This window comes from Trachypithecus francoisi, unplaced genomic scaffold, assembly GCF_009764315.1.
Source record: "Trachypithecus francoisi isolate TF-2019V2 unplaced genomic scaffold, Tfra_2.0 Contig00586, whole genome shotgun sequence".
NCBI lineage: Eukaryota > Metazoa > Chordata > Mammalia > Primates > Cercopithecidae > Trachypithecus > Trachypithecus francoisi.
In genome coordinates this window covers 4,961,526-4,986,481 of record NW_022680749.1, presented here as the reverse complement: position 1 = coordinate 4,986,481, position 24,956 = coordinate 4,961,526, and the positions used below count along the sequence as shown (strand labels likewise).

The 24,956-nt window shown below is 37.0% G+C and overlaps 1 protein-coding gene across 3 annotated transcripts in view; it reads left to right on the top strand.

Moving 5' to 3' along the window:
* ASAH2 (N-acylsphingosine amidohydrolase 2) overlaps window positions 1–23,769 on the top strand; it is an 86,161-nt gene extending 62,392 nt beyond the window's left edge. For 2 of the 3 annotated variants that reach the window (XM_033215380.1, XM_033215370.1), the window contains 7 exons: window positions 760–799; window positions 1,539–1,634; window positions 5,304–5,399; window positions 7,526–7,672; window positions 15,998–16,057; window positions 19,080–19,168; window positions 21,152–23,769. In XM_033215380.1, coding sequence (XP_033071271.1) covers window positions 760–799; window positions 1,539–1,634; window positions 5,304–5,399; window positions 7,526–7,672; window positions 15,998–16,057; window positions 19,080–19,168; window positions 21,152–21,341 — 718 coding nt within the window. In that variant the 3' untranslated portion in view covers window positions 21,342–23,769. Of the gene's footprint in view, window positions 1–759; window positions 800–1,538; window positions 1,635–5,303; window positions 5,400–7,525; window positions 7,673–15,997; window positions 16,058–19,079; window positions 19,169–21,151 lie in introns of those variants that run through there. The other variant, XM_033215386.1, reaches the window with a different exon arrangement.
* The last annotated feature ends 1,187 nt before the right edge of the window (window positions 23,770–24,956 follow it).

Genomic DNA, 24,956 nt, shown 5'->3' with positions numbered 1-24,956 from the left:
TTTCCTTCCCCCTTGCGCTTCCAGGTGAGGCGATGCCTCGCCCTGCTTCAGCTCACGCTGGTCAGGCTGCAGCAGCTGACCAGCACCGATTGTCTGGCACTCCCTAGAGAGATGACCCCAGTACCTCAGTTGAAAATGCAGAAATCACCGGTCTTCTGTGTCGCTCGCGCTGGGAGTTGAAGACTGGAGCTGTTCCTATTCGGCCATCTTGCTCCGCCCCCGGTGTTATTCTCTATAGCTTTTCTTGTCATCTGTTTTTATTTGCTTATTAACTCTCTCCTCTCCCTAGAAGGTAAGCTCCATACGTTGAATCCTTAGTATCTAGAAGTAGGCCTGGTGTGTAGTAGGTGCTCAGTGTTTTACTGAAGAATTAAATGAATGAATGATACAGTAAATTCTTTGTAGGAAGGGGCAGTAATGTATTTTTCTACCTGCTTCAGCTTTTACAAACATAGAATGCAACTAATCATTTTGTTGACTCAAGAATGGAAAATAATGATGATCTTTTGCCAGCGATAACCACTGATTCTGTTTCCATCTTTTAGTTAAATTGACCATTTTCAGTTTAGGATTTATTTTGAAGCTAGGACAGGCAGGAAAAAAGCTCAAGTTTAGCTTTTCAAGGTCATTGGGTTCCTACATATTTTACTATTGCGTGGTGAGCCAGGGTAATTTTTTGGCTTTCACTGCAAGTATTTCTGCATACTCTGCACACAGTCTGAGTAGGAAAATGTACACATAATTGTTTTCTTGACTCAGGACCATGTCTGGACGAAGACTTCGAGAGGCAGTTCAAGCAGTAAGTTAAAAATAAAATAACATATCTACATGTTCATATTTGGCGAAGAGGAAATTATATCCTATCCCTGTGATCCTATGTCTTTTAAATTAATCTTTTTTAAGATGACTAGAGTTCCACATTTCTTGAAATTAATGGCTAAGGTGAATATGAAATATTGGTAGTATAAGAACCAGACTTAGAAAACATAAGGGATTTATCATTAGGTTAAAAATATTTTATTGGTATTTATGTATTAATAATTTAAAAATTGATAATGGTTTTATATATTAAATACTAAGTAACCTCTGAGTACCTCAATATCTTAAGTTCCTGTGAACAGTCTAAATAAAATGCATTACATTTTGGGAATTCTGTATTTTATCTGTGCTGTATTCTTAATTTTCTTTATATTCAGGTAGTATTGTAAATGGTTCTAAATTGACATGTCAAAAATGTCTTGTTACTTAGCTCTGGAAATTACTATTCTGGTTAGCTAATAGCCACCCATTAGATTTTTTAATAAGTTAATTTTTTAAATCCCTGTTTTAGTAGTAAGAAGTTTCTACATCTGCAACTGTGATCATCAAGGTATTTATAGATCCATTGACTTGTCCAGCTTAGTGCAGTCAGAAAAATTTTATTAAGAAAAATATCTTAAACTAATAATGTAATCAATGCTTGTGTGTTAAGGATAACAGAATGATATTATACTTAAAGATGAAGAGTAATTTTCTTGGGTTTTACTTTTCTCTCCTAGGAATTTGCATCTCATGGGATGCAGAACATGACTGTTGTTATTTCAGGTCTATGCAATGTCTATACACATTACATTACCACTTATGAAGAATACCAGGTAAAGCTAAAGGTTTTCATAATTTAAATGAATCATACCCCGGTCATGTCAAATGCAGACTTGCTTTGTAAACTGTCCCAGTCATGTTTCTGAGAGATGATTATGTTTTAGGTATAGCAGATAAGAGAATGATAAACCAAAGGTCGTATTTAAGAGTTTCAAATATATCCTTTTAACTCCAGGTCAGAATTCTAGTTCTATTGACTTACATTTTCCCTGAAACTAATTATTTTGTCAGGGGCACTGGTAATAAGCCTGAGCTGTGGCATAAAACATTTCTAACACTACTCATAATGCATTTGATGCCTTAAGCCTCTGTAACACCTGAGAAAACTCCTACTAGTAGCTGTTTATTGAGTGCACTAGTTAAGACTTTGCAAATATTATTTAAAGTAATCCTTACAGTATATCTGGAAGTCGGGTATTATTATGTTGATGATATATATTAAGAAACAGAGTCCCAGAGAGTTTGAGGGAGGCTGGTAGCTGGTAATATTTCATTGTTTATAAATAGTCCAGAAAGCAGCCCAAGTACTTTTTAAGTAAAACATGAAAACAGTCCAGAGTCTCATGATTAATAATTTCTGTTAATAATATATCTGCTGGTATATAACAGCAGTGCATACAGAGGCATACAGTCTGCGCCTTGGTAAATACTCAGTCATACTAAGAGTGGACTCTGCCCTGCTACCCTCTGTTGGCTTTCCTGAAGGTCCCTGCCTTCTAGGAATTCCCATTGAAAAAGTGATCTTAATGATGCTAAACTTGGATAGGAATAACTACATCCTTTCTTCACTACCTCTGTTACTAAGCATTTCTGTCAATTATAAATATAGGCAACACAAATAAATTATTTTAGCAGTACCTCTGTCACCAATAGGAACCACAGATACTTTCATATCACATATAGTGATTGCAGATCTAGAAATATCTTTTACTCTTATTGCTGTTTTATAATCACAGTAGTTATTAGATCCACAGATATAACTTGTTATTCAATAGCATAATAAAGAAGCACATACGTTACTATACACAACATTTGTTTATTATAGTTTGGTAAACATATTTCAACCTAACTGGTTTCCTTTGTCAGTTCCATGTATTTTATTTTACACCTTTAGAAACATTATTCTGAGGGAGGTCCTTAGGTCTCAACATGCTGCCAAAGGAGTCTATGTCACAAACAAGGTTAGGAACCCCTACTAGCTTGTCTCCTGGTCCAGGTGAGATGGGAGAGTTCCCTGAACCCCCTTGCAGTATGTGCAACAGGGGTGTGGCTCATCTGTTCGGCTGCTGTCCATGCTGAAACCCTTTATGGGAAGGAGAGCATGCAGACAGGCAGGTGCAGGAGCAAGGGCAAGTGCTTTTGGGTGCCCACAGGAGCAAATTCCATGAGGGCCCTGCAGCAGTATCTAGGTCTGGGTGCCTGCTACTCTGGAAGCCCAAGTGGGCATGTGTTACATGCAGTGCACTTTTTTTTTTAACTTTGCTGTCTGCAGATGGCCTGAGTGTTAAACAGCTCAGTGCCCTGTTGGTACCCAGGTCCTTGTACAGTGTCCAGGAAGAATCAGGTTGCAAATGGACATGAAGGATGAATTCAGGGTTTTATTGAGCAGTAGAGGTAGCTCTCAGTGGGATGAATGGGGAGCTGGAAAGGGGATGGAGTGGGACGATGATCTTCCCCTGGAGTTTGACTGTCCAGCAGGCGATCTCCTCTCCAACCATCCCCAGCCAAACTCCTCTCAGAGTTCAGATGCTCCTTCTCTTTTCTCTGCTGTGCTGTTCTGCCATTCTGCTTTTCTGTTCATCTCCTTGTCTGCTTGTGGAGCTGGGGGTTTGGGGTTTATGTGGGTACAGGATAGGGGGGCATAGTGAATGAAAACGCAAAACAGAAACGTTTGGGTGCAAAACCGAAAATGCTTGTTCTTGTTTAGGGCCACAGATTTCCAGGCTTAAGGGTGGAACCTTTGCCAGGGAACCACTCTTTTCTAGGCAGTATTTTCCTGTTTCCTGTCCATATCACAGGAATATAATCCTGCAAGGATTACTATTAATTACTTCATTCATTCAACAGATATGTATTGTTACAGATACTGTGCTAGCCACTTTCTGGGGCATAATGATGAAAAGAATCTGTCCCTTCCCTCAAGATCACTAGAAGTCAGGGGTCTAGTACAAAGTCAGGGGTCTAGTACAAACAGATGATTACATTTTCATGAAAGGCATTCACAAGGTGTTATAAAAATAAAAAGAAAGAGCACCAGCCCAGACTGGGTATTTGAGGACTGGGACTGTTCAGGAAGATGTAACATCTGTATGAGTTCTTGAGAACAAGTGAGAGTTAGGCAAATAAAAGGTAAGAATGTATCCCATATAGAAGAAACTATATATGCAAAGGTCCAGAGGGCAGGCTCATCGATGGAGCATAATTAGTTGAGTAGCATGGAGTAAGTATGGGAAGGTGATGGTAAGGAGATGGGGGCCAGAGTGGGAGACACAGGTTAGCTAATGGAGAGTCTTACATGCTATGCTACAGAGCTTTCATTCAGTAAGGAAGGCTTTAGGGGAACTGCAGTAGGATTCTAAGCAAGAGAATGCTTTGATAAAATTTTGTGATTTAGAAAGGTCAATAGGATGGCAGTGTGGAAAAGGAATTGGAAGGGCTTATGTATAAGCAGAGGACTGGTTACGAAGCCATAGTGTAGTTAAGATCTGGGGAAGACATGGGCACGTGAAGGCTGGGAGGAGGGAGAGGATCAAAAACCTACTTATCAGGTACTGTGCTTATTACCTGGCTGATGAAATAATCTGTATAACAAACCCTCATGACATGTGATTTACCTATGTAACAAACCTACACATATACTCCTGAACCTAATATAAAATAATAATAAAAAAAAGATCTGGGTGAGAGATGAGGGTTTGAACTAAGGTAAAATCTACTTATACCTTAGGAGAAAGTAAGATAGGACAACGAAAGAACTCAGGAGATTTGAAGGAGATGGAATTACCAGATTTGGAGACTGATAGGATACAGGATGAGGGAGAGAGGAGTCTAAGGAAACTGCAGGCTGATCCTCACATGGGAGACTGGAAAGATGACATTCGCTGAGATGAGAATGTTGTGGAGGAAGCTGACATGTCTGGAGTGGTGAGATTGGTTTTAGATTTGATGACTCTGAAGTTCCTGTAAAAGAGCCAAAGACCTGGAGGCCAGGTGAAAGATGCATTTGGCTCCATTTCATGGCTGTGATGGATTAAATGTCCTTCTCCAGTTAGTACCTTCTAACTATTTATCCAGAAGTTATAAGGACTCTTTTTATTTTGTTTTTCTTCTGATATATGCACTGGGGGAAAGCATTTGTATTACAAGTACTTACAATAGACTAAAGCTTAGGAGCTAGCACCCTCTTTCATAGTAAATAGAGTGACAGTCTAAATGGCATAAGCAGAGAGAACCCACTGCTTTTAATAGGTAGTTGATGGGAATCACTTACCTTGGCCAGTAAATGGAAATGCCCATCCTCTTTCGTCATACATAATCTTGAATATTATGCCAGTTTTGAATAATGTCAGATGTCAAGCATCACATTTACCTAAAATGCTACACCTCTGTAAATGGATTTAAATATGCAGAACCATGTACAACTCTCCCTGCCTTTCCTGCAGGCTCAGCGATATGAGGCAGCATCGACAATTTATGGACCTCACACGTTATCTGCTTACATTCAGCTTTTCAGAAACCTTGCTAAGGCTATTGCTACGGTAATCAAATATTGTTTGTTTGTGTGTGTGTGTGTGTGTGTGTGTGTCTGTATGTGTCTGTGTCTGGTGAGAAAATGCAGAGAGAAGCAAAAGAGAACCTTAGCTTTGAGTGTTCAGTTTCTTTGACAACCTTTCTATTTTACAAAACTTATAGCTTTGTGGTATCTCAGAAAAATAAAATTTCTTTCCAAATTTTGGATCTAGTTAACATCCTTTCGTGGTGGCAGCTTCTTTCATATATATTATCTCATTATTTTTACAACCATCATGTGAAGTTAAGGAGATATCATTTCTCCCCAGTTTTCAGAGGAGCACATAGACTTGAAGATAAGTGAGGAAGCTTACTACACCTGGGAGTTGAACCTGTGTTCTCTAATCCTTGCCAGATTCTCCCCACTCACTCCAAGAGCTGAGTAGGTCAGCATTCTAAGATGCCCATTTTCCACATTATAATATCTCAGAAATTGGGAAGCATTTTCCAATCAGAGGAATCTTATTATTATTATAATTAGTAGCATGCTTTTACTTTCTTGGTGGTTCAAAAGATAATATGAGTTGTTAAATCAATGGAAGCTTAGATTTGATGTAAAAACGGTGGTGCCTTGGAATGAACACATTGCATCTACCTAAAATATATACCACTGAACAAGTTTACTTGATTTAAAGGAACTTCACTTGTGGAAATCTTCCCTTTGGATGCAGTTGTTTATGAAGCTGTAACTGTGATGTCAGAAGGTTAGTCAACAAACAGGATAAAGAGCTCAAAATAGTAAGCAGCCCCTTATATCATAATATGTAAGCCTCAATAAAAAATGTGAAACAATTGTGGCATAGCAAAGAAAATAAAGCCCTTTTAATGAAAGAGCTTGGATATATTAAATGGAAATAAATGAAATGGTTGTCTCTGTAGGTTGCGTCAGTCGAATGTTGAACATTTCATATGGCTGTATTATTAGTTACTGATGATGTGTTTGAAATTTCAGTATTTTATATAATTTCTTTGCACATATTTTAATTAATTGATATTTATTTTCATTTTATTACAATTTTGCTCTCAGTTTTAGGTTAATTTTTTTTGAATAACTGTCTATTTATTTATTTATTTGTTTGTTTCTATTATAAAAGCCAAATCTATTTGTAGGACATTCATATTATACAGAAAAGTATAAACCTATAACCCATCCCTAGAGGTAACTACTGTTTAACTGTCACTATGCTCATAGATCTATAGTTCTTCCCATGAAAATAGATTCTTCAAATTTTGTAGTGACAATGGAGAAAAATGCAATTAATTTGGTGGAAATTTGTTTTACAGTCAAATTTCTGGTCAAGCACCTTAAAACTAGCTATGTGATCTTGAAAAAAACTGCTTAATATGTCCAAGCCTATTTTCTCATTTGCAAAATGGGAATGGTAATACATAACCTATCTCATATGCAGTTGTAGAGATTAAATCTATAATGTGAGGAATAAAGAACATTAAATATTCATTGAAAGTAATGGCAAAATGCCAATTACTTTTGTACCAACCTAATATATATCAAGGGATATTTGAAAACTGAGATTTGTATTTTTATGACACTATTAAAAATGGTAAACATTGTGGGCAACATAGATTAAACCAGTCAGGATATGGGATGATCTTAAATTTTAAATTAAAAATATGTTTATTATATTCTTTTATTAGAACAGACAAGAATCTAGGAAAAAACTTGGTACTGACTCCAGATGAGAGTGACTCAAGACTTTTTAAAAATTAAAATAGTAATTATGGTGTCATGTTATAATTACCTTTTTGCATGGTAGGCCCCTGTACAAAGTCACACAATTCGAAAGTATGCTTCCAACCTTGTACTCTGGTCACTGTCACTATGTGTTCTAGGAGAATAAAAGAGTTGCCTATGACCAAAGCTTTCTCCCAGTGACAAGAGTTTAAATTGTTAATTTCTAGGCTCATGCTTAGCAAGGCTACCTTCCTATTTTGTCAAGGTTGTTAGCTCTTAGAGTGTGTATGAGTATGTGTGTGTGCACTCTTCCATTAATGCAGGCATTTCTGGGACTGGAAGCCTAGGAAAAGGGTCTTTGACTCTACGCATGCACTCCTTAACAAATGCTCTCTGTTCCAGGACACAGTAGCCAACCTGAGCAGAGGCCCAGAACCTCCATTTTTCCAACAATTAATAGTTCCATTAATTCTTAATATTGCGGATAGAGCACCAACAGGCAGAACTTTCGGGGATGTCCTGCAGCCAGCAAAACCTGAATACAGAGTGGTAAGACTCACGTGCAGACCTTGGAATCCTTTAGAGGCTTGTTTTTGGGGATGAGGGGAAGGATGACACTTAGTGTCACCATTTGCCTCTAATCATGCTGTAGACTAGCTGTTAGCAATGATAATTTTGACAATTGTTCTTATCTCCGCAAAAGTAATGAGAATGGGAAAATATTTTTTTTTGTGGGTAATTGTGTCAAATTGAAATTCTAAAATCCAAATTATTCCTTTTCCTAAATGAATGATCATGGAACTATTCACTGGCACTGAGAGTTGTCTCTTAAATCAAGGATAGGAAAAACATACTGAAATGAAGCAGAATTTGCATCATTACTATTTTATATCAATCTTATGCCCTGAAAGATTGCTGAATCAGTTATTAGTTTCAATTGTTTTTTGGGGGTGGGGGATGAGTAAGATGGGAGTCTGGATTCCTTAGGAATTTCTACATATAGTATCATGTCATCTGCGAATAAAAATAAATGTATTTATTCTTTTCTATATTTCTTTTCTGAATGCATCTAATTATTTTTCCTTATTGGACTGGCTAGAACCTTCAATAGAATATTTTGCTTTTTAAAAAATTTTATTTAATTTTCTAATTGATAAATAAAATTATACATATTTATTGTGTACAAGATGGTGTTCTGAAATATGTATACATGGGGAATGGCTCAGTTGAGCTAATTAACATATGAATTGTCACATACTTATTATTTTTTGTTGTGAGAAAATTTGAGACTCTCTTAACAATTTTTAAAAAACAATACATTGTTTTAACTGAAGTCATCAAGTTGTACAGTAGACCTCTTGAGCTTATTCGCCTTGTCTAAATGAAATTTTATATTCCTTGATCAATACCTCCCCAACCCCCTAACCTCCTAGCCCTTGGTAACCAACCTTCTGCCAACATTCTACTCTCTACTTCTATGAGTTTAACTCTTTAAGGTTCTACCTATAAGTGAGATCATGTGGTATTTATGTTTCTGTACCTGGCTTATTTCACTGAGTCTACTGTTCTCCAGGTTTATCCATGTTGTGTCAAATGTAAGGATCTCATTCTTATTTATGGCTGAATAGTATCCCTTTGTGTATATGTACTACATTTGCTTTATCCATTCATCCATTGATGGACACTTAGGTTGTTTCATATCTTGGCTATTGTGAACAGTGCTGCAATAAACATGGGAATGCAACTGTTTTCAACAAACTGATTTCATTTCCTTTGGATATAGACCCAGAAATGGTATTGTGCATAATATTTTACAGTAGTTCTATTTTTAATTTTTTGAGAAACCTCTTGCTGCTTTTCATAATGGCTGTACTAATTCACATTCTCATGAACAGTGTGTAAGAGTTACCTTTTTCTTTTTTTTTTTTTTATTATACTTTAAGTTCTAGGGTACATGTGCATAACGTGCAGGTTTGTTACATATGTATACTTGTGCCATGTTGGTGTGCTGCACCCATCAACTCGTCAGCACCCATCAATTCATCATTTATATCAGGTATAACTCCCAATGCAATCCCTCCCCCCTCCCCCCTCCCCATGATAGGCCCCGGTGTGTGATGTTCCCCTTCCCAAGTCCAAGTGATCTCATTGTTCAGTTCCCACCTATGAGTGAGAACATGCGGTGTTTGGTTTTCTGTTCTTGTGATAGTTTGCTAAGAATAATGGTTTCCAGCTGCATCCATGTCCCTACAAAGGACGCAAACTCATCCTTTTTGATGGCTGCATAGTATTCCATGGTGTATATGTGCCACATTTTCTGAATCCAGTCTGTCACAGATGGACATTTGGGTTGATTCCAAATCTTTGCTATTGTGAATAGTGCCACAATAAACATACGTGTGCATGTGTCTTTATAGCAGCATGATTTATAATCCTTTGGGTATATACCCGGTAGTAGGATGGCTGGGTCATATGGTACATCTAGTTCTAGATCCTTGAGGAATCGCCATACTGTTTTCCATAATGGTTGAACTAGTTTACAATCCCACCAACAGTGTAAAAGTGTTCCTATTTCTCCACATCCTCTCCAACACCTGTTGTTTCCTGACTTTGTAATGATTGCCATTCTAACTGGTGTGAGATGGTATCTCATTGTGGTTTTGATTTGCATTTCTCTGATGGCAAGTGATGATGAGCATTTTTTCATGTGTCTGTTGGCTGTATGAATGTCTTCTTTTGAGAAATGTCTGTTCATATCCTTTGCCCACTTTTTGATGGGGTTGTTTGTTTTTTTCTTGTATATTTGTTTGAGTTCTTTGTAAATTCTGGATATTAGCTCTTTGTCAGACGAGTAGATTGCAAACATTTTCTCCCATTCTGTAGGTTGCCTGTTCACTCTGATGGTAGTTTCTTTTGCTGTGCAGAAGCCCTTTAGTTTAATGAGATCCCATTTGTCAATTTTGGCTTTTGTTGCCATTGCTTTTGGTGTTTTAGACATGAAGTCCTTGCCCTCCTTGCCCATGCCTATGTCCTGAATGGTACTACCTAGGTTTTCTTCTAGGATTTTTATGGTATTAAGTCTAACATTTAAGTCTCTAATCCATTTTGAATTAATCTTCCTATAAGGAGTAAGGAAAGGATCCAGTTTCAGCTTTCTACTTATGGCTAGCCAATTTTCCAGCACCATTTATTAAATAGGGAATCCTTTCCCCATTTCTTGTTTCTCTCAGGTTTGTCAAAGATCAGATGGCTGTAGATGTGTGGTATATTTCTGAGGACTCTGTTCTGTTCCATTGGTCTATATCTCTGTTGTGGTACCAGTACCATGCTGTTTTGGTTACTGTAGCCTTGTAGTATAGTTTGAAGTCAGGTAGCGTGACGCCTCCGGCTTTGTCCTTTTGACTTAGGATTGTCTTGGCAATGCGGGCTCTTTTTGGTTCCATATGAACTTTAAAGCCGTTTTTTCCAATTCTGTGAAGAAACTCATTGGTAGCTTGATGGGGATGGCATTGAATCTATAAAAACCTTGGGCAGTATGGCCATTTTCATGATATTGATTCTTCCTATCCATGAGCATGGTATGTTCTTCCATTTGTTTGTGTCCTCTTTTATTTCACTGAGCAGTGGTTTGTAGTTCTCCTTGAAGAGGTCCTTGACATCCCTTGTAAGTTGGATTCCTAGGTATTTTATTCTCTTTGAAGCAATTGTGAATGGAAGTTCATTCATGATTTGGCTCTCTGCTTGTCTGTTACTGGTGTATAAGAATGCTTGTGATTTTTGCACATTAATTTTGTATCCTGAGACTTTGCCCATTTGCTTGGTAGATCTTCCTCCATCCCTTTATTTTGAGCCTATGTATGTCTCTGCATGTGAGGTGGGTCTCCTGAATACAGCAGACTGATGGGTCTTGACTCTTTATCCAGTTTGCCAGTCTGTGTCTTTTAATTGGAGCATTTAGTCCATTTACATTTATGGTTAATATTGTTATGTGTGAACTTGATCTTGCCATTATGATATTAACTGGTTATTTTCCTCGTTACTTGATGCAGTTTCTTCCTAGCCTCGATGGTCTTTACATTTTGGCATATTTTTGCAATGGCTGGTACCAGTTGTTCCTTTCCATGTTTAGGGCTTCCTTCAGGGTCTCTTGTAAGGCAGGCCTGGTGGTGACAAAATCTCTAAGCATTGGCTTATGTGTAAAGGATTTTATTTCTGCTTCACTTATGAAACTTAGTTTGGCTGCATATGAAATTCTGGGTTTAAAATTCTTTTCTTTAAGAATGTTGAATATTGGCCCCCACTCTCTTCTGGCTTGTAGAGTTTCTGCCGAGAGATCTGCTGTTATTCTGATGGGCTTCCCTTTGTGGGTAACCCGACCTTTCTCTCTGGCTGCCCTTAAGATTTTTTCCTTCATTTCAACTTTGGTGAATCTGGCAATTATGTGTCTTGGAGTTGCTCTTCTCGAAGAGTATCTTTGTGGCGTTCTCTGTATTTCCTGAATTTGAATGTTGGCCTGCCCTACTAGGTTGGGGAAGTTCTCCTGGATGATATCCTGAAGAGTGTTTTCCAACTTGGTTCCATTTTCCCCCTCACTTTCAGGCACCCCAATCAGACGTAGATTTGGTCTTTTTACATAATCCCATACTTCTTGCAGGCTTTGTTCATTTCTTTTTCTTCTTTTTTCTTTTGGTTTCTCTTCTCGCTTCATTTCATTCATGTGATCCTCAATCGCTGATACTCTTTCTTCCAGTTGATCGAGTCGGTTACTGAAGCTTGTGCATTTGTCACGTATTTCTTGTGTCATGGTTTTCATCTCTGTCATTTCGTTTATGATCTTCTCTGCATTAATTAGTCTAGCTGTCGATTCTTCCACTCTTTTTTCAAGATTTTTAGTTTCTTTGCGCTGGGTATGTAATTCCTCCTTTAGCTCTGAGAAGTTTGATGGAGTGAAGCCTTCTTCTCTCATCTCGTCAAAGTCATTCTCTGACTGCTTTGATCCGTTGGTGGCGATGGGCTGCGCTCCTTTGCAGGGGGAGATGCGCTCTTATTTTTTGAATTTCCAGCTTTTCTGCCCTGCTTTTTCCCCATCTTCGTGGTTTTATCTGCCTCTGGTCTTTGATGATGGTGACGTACTGATGGGGTTTTGGTATAGGTGTCCTTCCTGTTTGATAGTTTTCCTTCTAACAGTCAGGAACCTCAGCTGTAGGTCTGTTGGAGATTGCTTGAGGTCCACTCCAGACCCTGTTTGCCTGGGTATCAGCAGCAGAGGTTGCAGAAGATAGAATATTGCTGAACAGTGAGTGTACCTGTCTGATTCTTACTTTGGAAGCTTCCTCGCAGGGGTGTACTCCACCCTGTGAGGTGTGGGGTGTCAGACTGCCCCTAGTGGGAGATGTCTCCCAGTTAGGCTACTCAGGGGTCAGGGACCCACTTGAGCCAGCAGTCTGTCCCTTCTCAGATCTCAACCTCCGTGTTGGGAGATCCACTGCTCTCTTCAAAGCTGTCAGACAGAGTCGTTTGCGTCTGCAAAGGCTTCTGCTGCTTTTGTTGTTGTTGTTGTTTAGCTGTGCCCTGTCCCCAGAGGTGGAGTCTACAGAGACAGGCAGGTTTCCTTGAGCTGCTGTGAGCTCCACCCAGTTCGAGCTTCCCAGCGGCTTTGTTTACCTACTTAAGCCTCAGCAATGGTGGGCACCCCTCCCCCAGCCTTGCTGCTGCCTTGCAGTTAGATCGCAGACTGCTGTGTTAGCAATGAGGGAGGCTCCATGGGCGTGGGACTCTCCTGGCCAGGTGTGGGATATATTCTCCTGGTGTGCCCGTTTGCTTAAAGCGCAGTATTGGGGTGGGAGTTACCCGATTTTCCAGGTGTTATGTGTCTCAGTTCCCTTGGCTAGGAAAAGGGATTCCCTTCCCCCTTGCACTTCCCAGGTGAGGCGATGCCTCACCCTGCTTCAGCTCTTGCTGGTCGGGCTGCAGCAGCTGACCAGCACTAATTGTCCAGCACTCCCTAGTGAGATGACCCCAGTACCTCAGTTGAAAATGCAGAAATCACCGGTCTTCTGTGTCGCTTGCGTTGGGAGTTGGAGACTGGAGCTGCTCCTATTTGGCCATCTTGCTGCACCCCAGAGTTACCTTTTCCTACATTCTTATCAACACTTATCTTTTGTCTTTTTTAATATTATGCGTTCTAACAGGTGTGAGGTGATATCTCGTTGTAGTTTAATTTGCATTTCTTTGATGATCACTGATATCAAACATTTTAAAAAATATCTGTTGATCATTTGTATGTCTTCTTTGGAGAAATGTTTATTCAGGCCCTTTTCTTATTTTCAAATTGGGTTATTTGTTTTCTTGCTATTGAGCTGTTTGAGTGTCTTGTATCTTTTAGATATTAACTCTTTATTGGATGCACAGTTTGGAAATGTTTTCTCCCGTTCCTTAGGTTGTCTTCTCACTTTGTTAATTTTTTTTTTTTTTTTTGGTTGTGCAGAAACTGTTTAGTTTGATGTGATATCATGTGTCGGCTTTTGTTTTTGTTGCTTTTGTTGCTTTTGCATTAGGGGTCACATTTGAAAAAAAAAACAACAACATTGCCTACACCAACATCATGGAGCTTTTCCTCTAGGTTTTCTTTCAGTTGTTTTATAGTTTCAGGTCTTATATTTAAATATTTAATCAATTTTGAGTCAATTTTTATATTTCATTCTTCTGCATGTGGCTATCCAGTTTTCCCAGCACCATTTATGGAAGAGACTGTCACTTCCCCACTGTGCATTCTTGGCACCTTTGTCAAAAATCAATTTACCATAGATGTGCGGGCTTATTTCTGGGCTCCATTGGTCTATGTGTACCAATGATGTGTTGATTACTTTAGGCCAGTACCATGCTGTGTTGATTACTATAGCTTTGTAGTATATTTTGAAGTCAGGTTGTGTGGTACCTTCAGTTTTGTTCTTTTTGCTGAAGATCCAAACCAATGTCAAATAGAAGTTGTGAGACTGGACACTCTTGTCTTGTTTACAATCTTAGTAGAAAAGTATTCAGTTTTTCACCATTTAGTGTGATGTTTTCTTTAGGATTTTTGTAGATTCTCTTTATCATGTTGAGAAAGTTACCTTTTATGCCTAGCTTATTGAGAGTTTTTGTCAGAAATAAGTATTGGATTTTTGCAATTTTGTTTCTACTGAGGTGACAATGTGTTTTTGTCTTTTATTATTTTAATATGGTATTTGCATTCATTGGTTTTCAGATGTTAAATAAATGCCATACCATTTAGTCATGGTGTGTAACCCTTTTTAGATGTTGCTGAATTTGATTTGCTAACATATTGTAAGGAGTTTTCTACTTATGTCTATGAGGGATATTTTTAGTTTTCTTTTTATGTGTTTGCCTTTGGTATTGGGGCAATAGGGGTTTCAAAGAATGAGTTGGGAAATGTTTCCTCTTGTACTTTCTGAAAAAGTATCCAAAAGATTGGCATTATTTACTCTTTAAATATTTGATTGGATTGACCAGCAAGGCCATATGGACCTGGATTTCCTTTATGGCAAAATTTTTATTACCAATTCAATTTCTTTACTTGTTATATGCCCATTCATATTTCCTGTTTTTTCCTTGCATCGATTTTGTGTCTTTATAGGAATTTATCTTTACAGGAATTGATATCATTCTAGGGGAATTTTCTCATTTCATATAAGTTGTTTACTTTGTTGGTGTAATATAAAAGTTGTTATTGCTCATCATAATCCCCTCTAATCCTTTTAATCTCTGAAGAGTTGACAATGATGTCCCCTCTTTCTTTCTAATTTTGGTAATTTGTGTTCTCAAAGAGCTAGCATTTAGTTTTAGTGCTTTTACCTATTGTATTACCTATTACTAAACTTTTTTGGCAAGACCAGAGCAGCTTTTCATCTTGAGCAAATCCCTTCCCTACTTCCCCCAGCACCCCCCATCCCCTCACGCACTGAGGTAAAATTCTTTTGAATTATGAGGTTTTCCAGTCTGGCCTGGTGGGAACGGAATCTCGTCACAACTCTCTATGAGCCTGGGGACTGTTCTCTGCAATTCTGTTAGCCCATTCTTTTCCTGACTTCCAATAGTTCCCTTGTATGCATGCAAACTTGAGGGGAACTTTCTGCAAATCTCCAGGTTTCTGTCTCTGTGCAGCTCTTCTCTCTATGATGCTCTGTGCTATAAACTCAAGACTATTTGCCATTTGTGGACTCCCAGCTCCATATCCTCAACTTAGACTGCCAGACTTGGCCTGAATTCTCCTCCTTCTGCCATGGCCCATAAACTCTGATGACATTGAGCTGGTGAATTACAGGGTTCATCTTGTTTGTTTGCTGGCACTCAAATATCACTGTCTTTCATTGTCACTTGAAAATTCATTGTTTAATATATATTTTTTCCAGTGTTTTAGTTAATTGTTTCAGGTGGGAGGATAAATACACATCCTGCCACTCCATCTCTTGTAAAAATATAATCTTAACTATAAATGTAAGCATAAATATGAGTCATCTGTGGAAAGTTTTCACTGTTCTAATTTGATTCAAATATTCCCTGTATTTGTGTTGGGAGGGAGTTGTGAGGAATTATCAAGACCTGAAGAAGCCATTTTAATGTGCTGTCACTAATATGAACTACAGCTCTAGATCTTCACTTGTATCTGAGTCTACCAAAAGCAAATTCATTGGCCAAACATTCCTATGTCTGTTGTTGCAAGGGTTAATATTCTTAGAAAATAACTTACTTGGTTAAATAGAATAAAATCTATAAAGGCACCCTAAATCATAAAATTTATAATAAATAGTGCCAAAATATGAGTATAGCAAAAAGCTTTTTATTAGAAATCATTAAATGAATTTTTATTTTCAGGGAGAAGTTGTTGAAGTTATATTTGTAGGTGCTAACCCGAAGAATTCGGCACAAAACCAGGTAGGCATCAATGATTTTCTTTTACAAATGTAAATCCACCTTTCAGCCATTCATTCATTTAAATATCCCTCTAGAGGTTAATATCATAAAGACAAAATGTTCCAACTTGTTTTCCATCTTATTTTGTAGGTATGGGAAAATATTCAGTGGGTACAGCTAATGTGGATTGAGTCTGGGTAAAAGCACACAGGAAATATATAATTGGCTCTATTTAGGACCAAGTATAGCATAATGTATGTATGACTGCATTGTCTGTCAAGAAGATGTTAAGTTGAATACAATCACATATATGTATAGTTATGTACCATATATAATGATGTTTTAGTCAAAGATGAACTGCATTTGTGACAGTGGTCCCATGAGATTATAATACTATACTTTTACTGCACCTTTTCTACATTTAGGTATGTTTAGATACACAAATACTTATCATCGTGTTACAATTGCCTACATTCAATACAGTAATGGGCTGTACATATTTGTGGCCTAGGAGCCAGAGGCTATACCATATAGCCTAGGTGTGTAGGAGGCTACACCATCTAAGTTTGTGTAAGCCTAAGTCTGTGATGCTCATACAATGATGAATTTGCCTAACGATGCACTTCTCAGGATGTATCCAATGTATGACTGTATTCAAATATATAGCACTCTACCAAATGTTGTGAAATAATCAAAGGGCCAACTGAAGGATGTGTGTCTTTAGCTCCTTCTTCTCTTTTTGCCTGTCTTCTCTCTACACTACCATCTCTGGTCCTACCTATACTGTTGTGGAATTGTCACGGATCCCTGGGCGGATACTCTCATGGCTTAGAGTCCTGGCACATGTGCTTTACTTTATCTTGCACTGGCCATTTCCCTATTATTTACTACTGGTGTTAATAGGGCATTTAATTATTCAACTTAAAAAATGACATTCAAAATACATGTCCAATGTTAAAACAATGTAGGAGTGCAGAAAATAGAATATATATGTTCTCTTCTACCCACAAACGTGCTTTCCGGAGATAATAGCTGTTAAGAGTTTTTTAATGAAGCATTTCAGACTTTTTTGTTTTTATCATATGTATGATAAACTATATACATATATAGTATATCTATTAATAAAATTACACTTCTATAGCTTCCTTAACATGTACTTATAACTACACAAGCAATAACTGGACACATTCTAGTTGTAAAACCTCAAATAATAAAGGAATTTATAGTGGAAAAACAGTGGGCATATGACTGTGATTTCAAGGTCATGGTTTTTACTATGGCTGAGGATGCATTCCTTCTATCAATTAGCTGCTCTTCCCAGAGTGCATAGTCACTTATAATCCAAAAATACCTTCCTTCCAAAAGAACCTTCCCATTCCTGTTCATTAAAATGTCATTATTGCCAAGATAACAGTTGTGGCAATATGACATTCTCAAATGTCATTCTCAAAAAAATATGACATTGGGGGATAGTCTTCTACTTCTTAGGTAGTCAATATGCACCTGTTTGAAGTAATTTCTTTAGGAAGTCAATCTGTGCCATAGTAGTTACATGTTTATAACATTATTTTCTGAAGATATCAAAGTGTTATATCAAAACTGCAGGTTTAGCTGTCATCTGATATGCCTAGGGTAGAGAAATTCTATCATCATTATTGCCATGGAGAAGCAGGAGAACAAATCATTTAAAGTACTGTAGTGGTAATAGAATTAATTTTAAAGAATGCTCTGGGACTTGGTATAAAACAATTTCCAGTACCCTCCTTTATTAGTAATTGTCATCACTATTTATGGAATGCTTATTTTGCAGGTACTATTTGCAAGTATTTCTATTAAAGTGCTTTATATGCATTATCACATGATTAATTCCATCCTTACAACTACCCAATGAGTTAAGTTTTATTACCTCTGTTTTCCAGATGAATAAACTGAGACCTGGAGACAGAAAGTAACTTACATTAACTAATTATGCATCTGGAAGAGATTATGGTAGAGTAGTTGGGAAAAGATTGTCATATGTTTTATCTCTGATATTCAGAGGCCTAAACTTGGTCTTCAGTCTATACTCTAGACATATTCAAAAAGCCTACTGTATCTTCTCCATCTAAGGCCTTCCCAATGTCATTTGCCCTAAATAGAGAGAAATAACTCTCTTTACAAGTTCCTATGGTTATGAAAACTTCCTTATTGGATGTAATTCATCAGTTGAATACTTAAAGAAGAATTTTAAACAATTTCATGGCCCACATGTAAATAGGTGATCCATTTAACAAGGGGTTATTTGAGCACCAGTAAATGACAGATGTAAAGGACTGTGATAAATATAGGTGAATTAGACATGTGCCTTTTAGGGTCACAATCTCAGGGATTTAAAGGGATACTAGAAATTTATAGCCTTTATCTTTATTAACTTGTCATATTATTCAAATCTGCGCTTTGTTTGAAGCTGAATTCTTCGTCTGAAACACATTCTTCTATTATGATAATCTTCCAATGGGGAAATAAAATCTTTTTATGATGTGGTTTCTAGGAATCTATTATAAAAAATCTAGAGACCTCCTTTAGCACCCCAGGATAGGGAAGATTTATGTATTCTTTTCAGTTCTTTCACGCAGGGAGGTACATTAACTAATAATTCATTCACCTAGAAATGGAAAATAGATTAAACTTTACCATTTTTCCTTCTAAATCTTGAGGTGAATAGAGAAAGTCTTGGGCTATATAGATCAATAAGCATGTCACGAAAAGGCTCGACTTATACCTTTTTAAAATCTCAAGTAAGTTTTATTTCCAGCCTCTTTTCTGCCCTAATTTCCAAAATTTGCTATTAACTCTAAAATTATGCTTCTTTCAAATTTCTAAAAAAGTCATGTTTTTTTAATAGACTGCATAAATTAACATTCTGAGTATATTGCATAGCATGTTAAGAGGAAAGCCTAAGAATATGGATGAAATTCTAACACATTTTCACACAAGGTACTGGTAGGCTAACATATGGTCAACAAGGGTAGTATTTACAAACGGATTCCTAATTGCATTTCAGACCCATCAGACCTTCCTCACTGTGGAGAAATATGAGGCTACTTCAACATCGTGGCAGACAGTGTGTAATGATGCCTGCTGGGAGACTCGGTGAGCACATCTATTGAATATTTTTGTATTTCAAGCTTTGAAAACAGTTGGCTTGTAATGCTGGGAAGACAAATGAAAAGACTGGCTCAATACAAGGTATTAATGATATCAAATTCTCAAGGAGCTTTCTGGACATATTTAGTTGATTTATTAGATTTCATTTTGATTCACTTTTCTACAAAACAGTGTGGTGTGTGCTTCTGTAAGATTAGGTGCTAATGAGGTTATGGCTTCCATTCTTACAGACATCTGTTCTGTTTTTTCCCCCATAGTCACAGGCATTATTTCTAAAATCTAACTAGCTTTATTGCAAATTGATTGAAAGGAGTGTGGAGTAAAAGTGTTGAGATGTCTCTGTAGAGCTTGATATTTCTATAGGGAAAATGAGTCTATACCTGATATGTGTTGCATGTTTGTATGTGATCAATGATTCTTCATTTGAGTTACTAAAACACTATAGACTTGGGTGTTTAACTCTTAATGACTTGAGTGAGGAGATGATATACTCATGCAATTTCCTCAGAGAGACATATCTCTTTGCTTTTAGCTACCAAATTCCTGAGCTGAATAGATATTTTAAAGATTTGACAATGTGTCTGAAATAAGACAATATTTCTGTTCCCAAGTCTATAAATTTCGCATTCCAGGACAGTGGCATGGAAGTAGGTATAGTTTTTGGCTATTTGGGTCTAATTCAGATTGCCTCAAACTAAGTGATATTAGTTTGTTAAAAGTAAATATGTTAGTATGGTTCAGATGGTTAATTGAAAATAGGAATTTGACCGTGGCCCATTTGATAACCATATACAAATATGGGCGTAAGTTTTCTTTGGTATTTAGAGCTGTAGAGTATAGGTAAAATTTTAAACAAGTAACGTATACTTATCATTTAAAAGGTTATACAGGTAATAAAAACAATGATTTATATTTAAATGCTAAAAGATTTTAGCTAATAGCAGTCAATACTGAGGATATGTTTAGATCCCTGCCTTATTCATTAGCAGCAGAATAATCAAATATTTGTTGAGAGTACTGAACCCATCACTGAGAAACATAGAATGTCGAGCACACTCTCTGTGCCCAAGAGATTAACTTTCAACATAACTGAGGATGTCAATCAGCCCATTGTATCTCACTGAGTCTAGAAGAGTGTCTGAACTCTCTGCTGTGATCTGCAGGGGCCAACATGATCTGGTTCCATCTGTTTCTCTCATCTCAAGCACTCTTCCGTGGTTTACTATTCCCTGTACCAAACAACCTGCTTTCTGCTTTGCGGCCACATCAAGTTTGTTCCTGCTTTGGACACTTTGTGTTTTCTGTTCCTTCTTGTTAGAATGTTTTTCCCTCCAGATTTTTGCAGACTCAGTTTAAATGACATCTCCCTAAAAAAACTTCCATCTTGTTTTCTACATTACATCTATCAATCTTAAGATTTTTATATTTATTGCTTTGTTTATTGTATTTATTTCCATCCTCAACCCAGTAGAACATAAGCTTCATAAAACTTGGGACCATATCTATCTTGCTCCTTACTGTACCCTCAGTACTTCTAGAAGAGAGTCTGACATGTATTCATTATATATATAGATATATATATCTATATATATAAAACAAATGAATCTAGATGTGAAAATAAGTGTCAGATAAAGGCTAAAAGAGTGCTTTGCAATTCTACAACAGGAGAGACATCTTGTGGCTATCAGGTAAGGTTTCCTGGGATGACTATAATTTAGGTAGGTAGAAAGGTGGAACAAGTAAAGCTATTTCTACAAATTGCTGTTCTTTAAAGTTTCTCTTCTAGAAAATAGACGTTTTTGTCTATTATGTTCATTGCTGTATCTTCAATGTCTACATAGTGTCTTGCTCATTGTAGGTGAGCAATACTCCCTGAATATTCATTAAATGAATAATCAGTATTTTTCTAATTACACATTTTTAAGAGTAAAATTGAGTTTTGCTTGCTTGTTTGTTTTCTATCAACAGTTTTTATTGGCACAAGGGACTCCTGGGTCTGAGTAATGCAACAATGGAATGGCATATTCCAGACACTGCCCAGCCTGGAATCTACAGAATAAGATATTTTGGACACAATCGGAAGCAGGACATTCTGAAGCCTGCTGTCATACTTTCATTTGAAGGCACTTCCCCTACGTTTGAAGTTGTAACTACTTAGTGAAAAGTTGGCAGATCATGTAAAGAACAGCGTTACTCTGTACGCATTATATAAGTGATTTCAAATGAATGTGAACTAGTGAACTACTATGTTGACTTCTATAATCGTCCTTATTTGGGGACAGATAGTTTACTGCTAATGGGGCAGAGGTGTGTGTGTGTGTGTGTGTGTGTGTGTGAGAGAGAGAGAGAGAGAGAGAGAGGTTTGTCCCATATATCTTGTTCCAGTAGCCATACACCTTGTGGTCTACAGCCTAAAGCATGAATTCCCTTGAAGCCTTGGGGTTGTTTAACGGAGAGTCCCTTCAATATAAAACCTCTGAAATATTAGTGAGAATGGCTGAATACATGTGAACAATGTTTAACCTATCTATTTATATATGTAATTATTGAATGTTAGTACTGGGAGAGTTTATAGAAATCATCTAGTCTTATTCTTCATCTTACAGATAAGAAAAATGGTCTTTTCTTATAATCACATTTACAAAATATGATATAAACCTTGACCATAAATGTATGAGCCTAATTAGAGAAACAGAAAATCAGCATGTCAGTTTTTCTTCATTCAAAATAACATAGCCTTTCTAAGCAGTCATTCTGGAGTTAACATGCCTAGTTCAGAGTTGTTGTGGATGCTCAAATCATTTCTGGAATTGCCTTCAGAACCCAATTATGAGAAAGTCAGACTTGCAATATTTTGATCATGCTTTGTGTTTTTCTAAGTGTCCTTATCCCACTGGATTGTGTCTCTTACTCCCAAGACTTATTCCAAATTTTTTTTTGACTCTTTTCATTAATCAAATTCACCCCAAACCAGAAAGCTTTGCCATTAGTGTAGATATTAAAAGTATTACTGGCTGGGAAAGCACTCCTCAGAGCAAAGGTTCTAAATTAATTTATCTGTTCTTTTTACCATTTGCTCACTCACTCACGGACCCATTCAATCATAGAATATTCATGATTTATATGCCCAGAATTATAATGGTACCTGGGCCTTGATAATTAGTGACATTGTACTTGGGGTGAATGTATAAGTGTCAAAAGGTAACTATTATAAAGGAGAAAATAATCAATTTAATATGTAAATTCCGGGGAGGCATTTAAAAAATCAGTAATCTTCAAGTTATATCTTGTGTATCATCTGTGTTGGATACTCTAATTTTAGGGTAAAGAGGCTCCAGACAGTTTGCTAAATACTATTTTGAAAGTTATTTTTGGGCCTTGTAAAATACCTAGCCTCATGCCCCAAAGAGTAAGATATGACAATCTGACATCGATTGCCTGAAAGTACTAATTGCATTTAAAATTCTTTAAATTAACTAGGAGTTCCCAGACTGCAAAGCAAATTTCCAAACCCAGGCCATACTTTTGTATGTATGTAAAAGCTTTAGCATTTTAGGGGAAAAAAATCAATCTGTATTTCAAAAATAAACTTTGAGGTCTGAAAATAATAACGATATTAATGATGGTAATATTAACATCCATTATGTATAACTTAATCTCAACATAATTTATTGAAATAGAATGAACCTGGAACACTTTTTGATGAATCAGTATCCTAGAGGCTGTTTCCATGGACATTAACTGCTGGAGGATTAGGTAATCAGGGATTCCAAGTCTTCCAAGTCTTGTGATCATTTTTCTAATGACACCACAGTCTTTAGTGTAAAAGTTCAGAAGCCTAAAAGAACAAGTGATCCTGAAAGTAGCTGATCCCAGACAAGAAAATTATATTAGAACTCATGATATGGTTTTTTAAAGTATTTGTTATTACTCAGAAGGGTTCATGAATCATTTTCCACTACCTCTATGCCTTCTATTGAAGCTTTCCTCAATCTACTTGTGATTCCTGATAGCTCACTGGCAACTGTACCAAGGTGGTTACTGTATCATCTACTGACCCTTCTGCATCCAGCACTCTTGGTCCCAGATAACCCACAGAAACCTATTTTCTTACCAGCTGTCATTTCTTCTAGGCCATGCAGTTCTATGTTTGCAGTTCATGTGTAAAAATAAAACCAAATTCCTGGATTATCAATATCAGTTCTGTATCTATGCATAAAAGAATATCATGAAGTTACTGAACTTATCTGTTGATATAAAAACACAGATCCAATTCGTGTCTGTGGGTGCTGCAGGGACTGGCTCATTGGAGCCAAACCATGTGGCGTAAACTCCTGAAATTGGTGGAAAAAGTGGAATATGACAGATTAGGTAGGTAAGAGAACAATTGTGGAGATTTTGTTTTTCATGTTAAAGTGTCTGCATTTTATTTGCTGTACCCTGCCTACTCTGGTTTTAAGGATTCTGTGACTTCTTCGAAAAGCGCTGAATAATCTCTTTTCCAGGTCTAGATTTTTTTGGTGAGTACTGAGTAAAATTGTCAACATTCAATGGATTATTTAATAATAAATTAAGAATTACACTCACAAAAGTATGTCTAATGAAAGGTAACGTAGACAAATGAACACTTTTTAAAAAAAAGAGGTAAAAAAAGATGTTAGATTACACGTAAATTAGGTTGGAAAGTGATACAAATGACTAATAACTAACCACTGAAGCACAAGGGAACCACTTCTTTATCAGTTCCTTTCCAATTTCTGAAGATGTACTGCTGGAAAAACACATGTATGGTTGGCATTTCTTTTATTTTCTTTCTCGTTTTTACTAGTTGGGCAAAAAAATTTCCTAGGTAGGTGGCTAACTATGAAATGGTTTCATGAGCTAATTCTGAACAAAAAGACCAAGAATGAATTCACTTATGAATGTCCTTTTCTAATGTGCCCTCTTATGCTTCTCCTCCAACGTAAGCAAGCTTACTGTCTTTTTCTACTATTAGTGCATGGATTCTATCTTTAGCCAAAAGGTTTCATCACTAGATAAACTTCTCATGTGTTTAGTTCTTCCAAATGATGCTCTTGCTTCCTGGGTATCCAACCTGACTTGCTGGTCTATATTGGCTTCCAAAATTTTAGAGTGATAGGGTATCGGAGAGGGAAATTTGCACATTCCTTACACAATTAGTTAGAATGCATTCAGTTGTAACTCAGAAAATATTCCTGATCAACATCCATCCAAATACTGAAGACATTTATAAACTCACATAGCAGTAAGTCTTGAAGTGATAAATACAGGTTTCGTGCAGCCACTCAGTGGCTCTTCTTAACATACTTACTTAATTCTTAGGCTTATCTTCTTGGCTAAAAGATCGCTACCTCGTGTCTACATACAATTGAATGAAGCAGGAAAATGGGAAAAGAGTTCTCTTTATAATATCCTTTTGGAAGGTGGAAAGTAGTAGGAACACAAGTTGAATTTTCCTTCTATTTCCTTGTTCAGAACGGTGCCACACAGTTACTCTTACCTGCAAGGGAGGCTGGAGAAAAGAATATTTAGTATTTTGTGCTTCTAGAGAGTGAGGCAAGTTCTGATAGTAAGAAAAAAGAGACAGTTGAAGTAGCTGTCATAAAAGTACGTCAGTCAAGACAGATTAGTTATGCTACAACATTAGAGATTTATTTCTTGATTTCATGACCTGTCCATTGAGGTTAGCTGGAGGATCTGTTCCACACCCTTCTCATTTGGGTTCACAGCCTGACAGAGATTTCCATTCTAA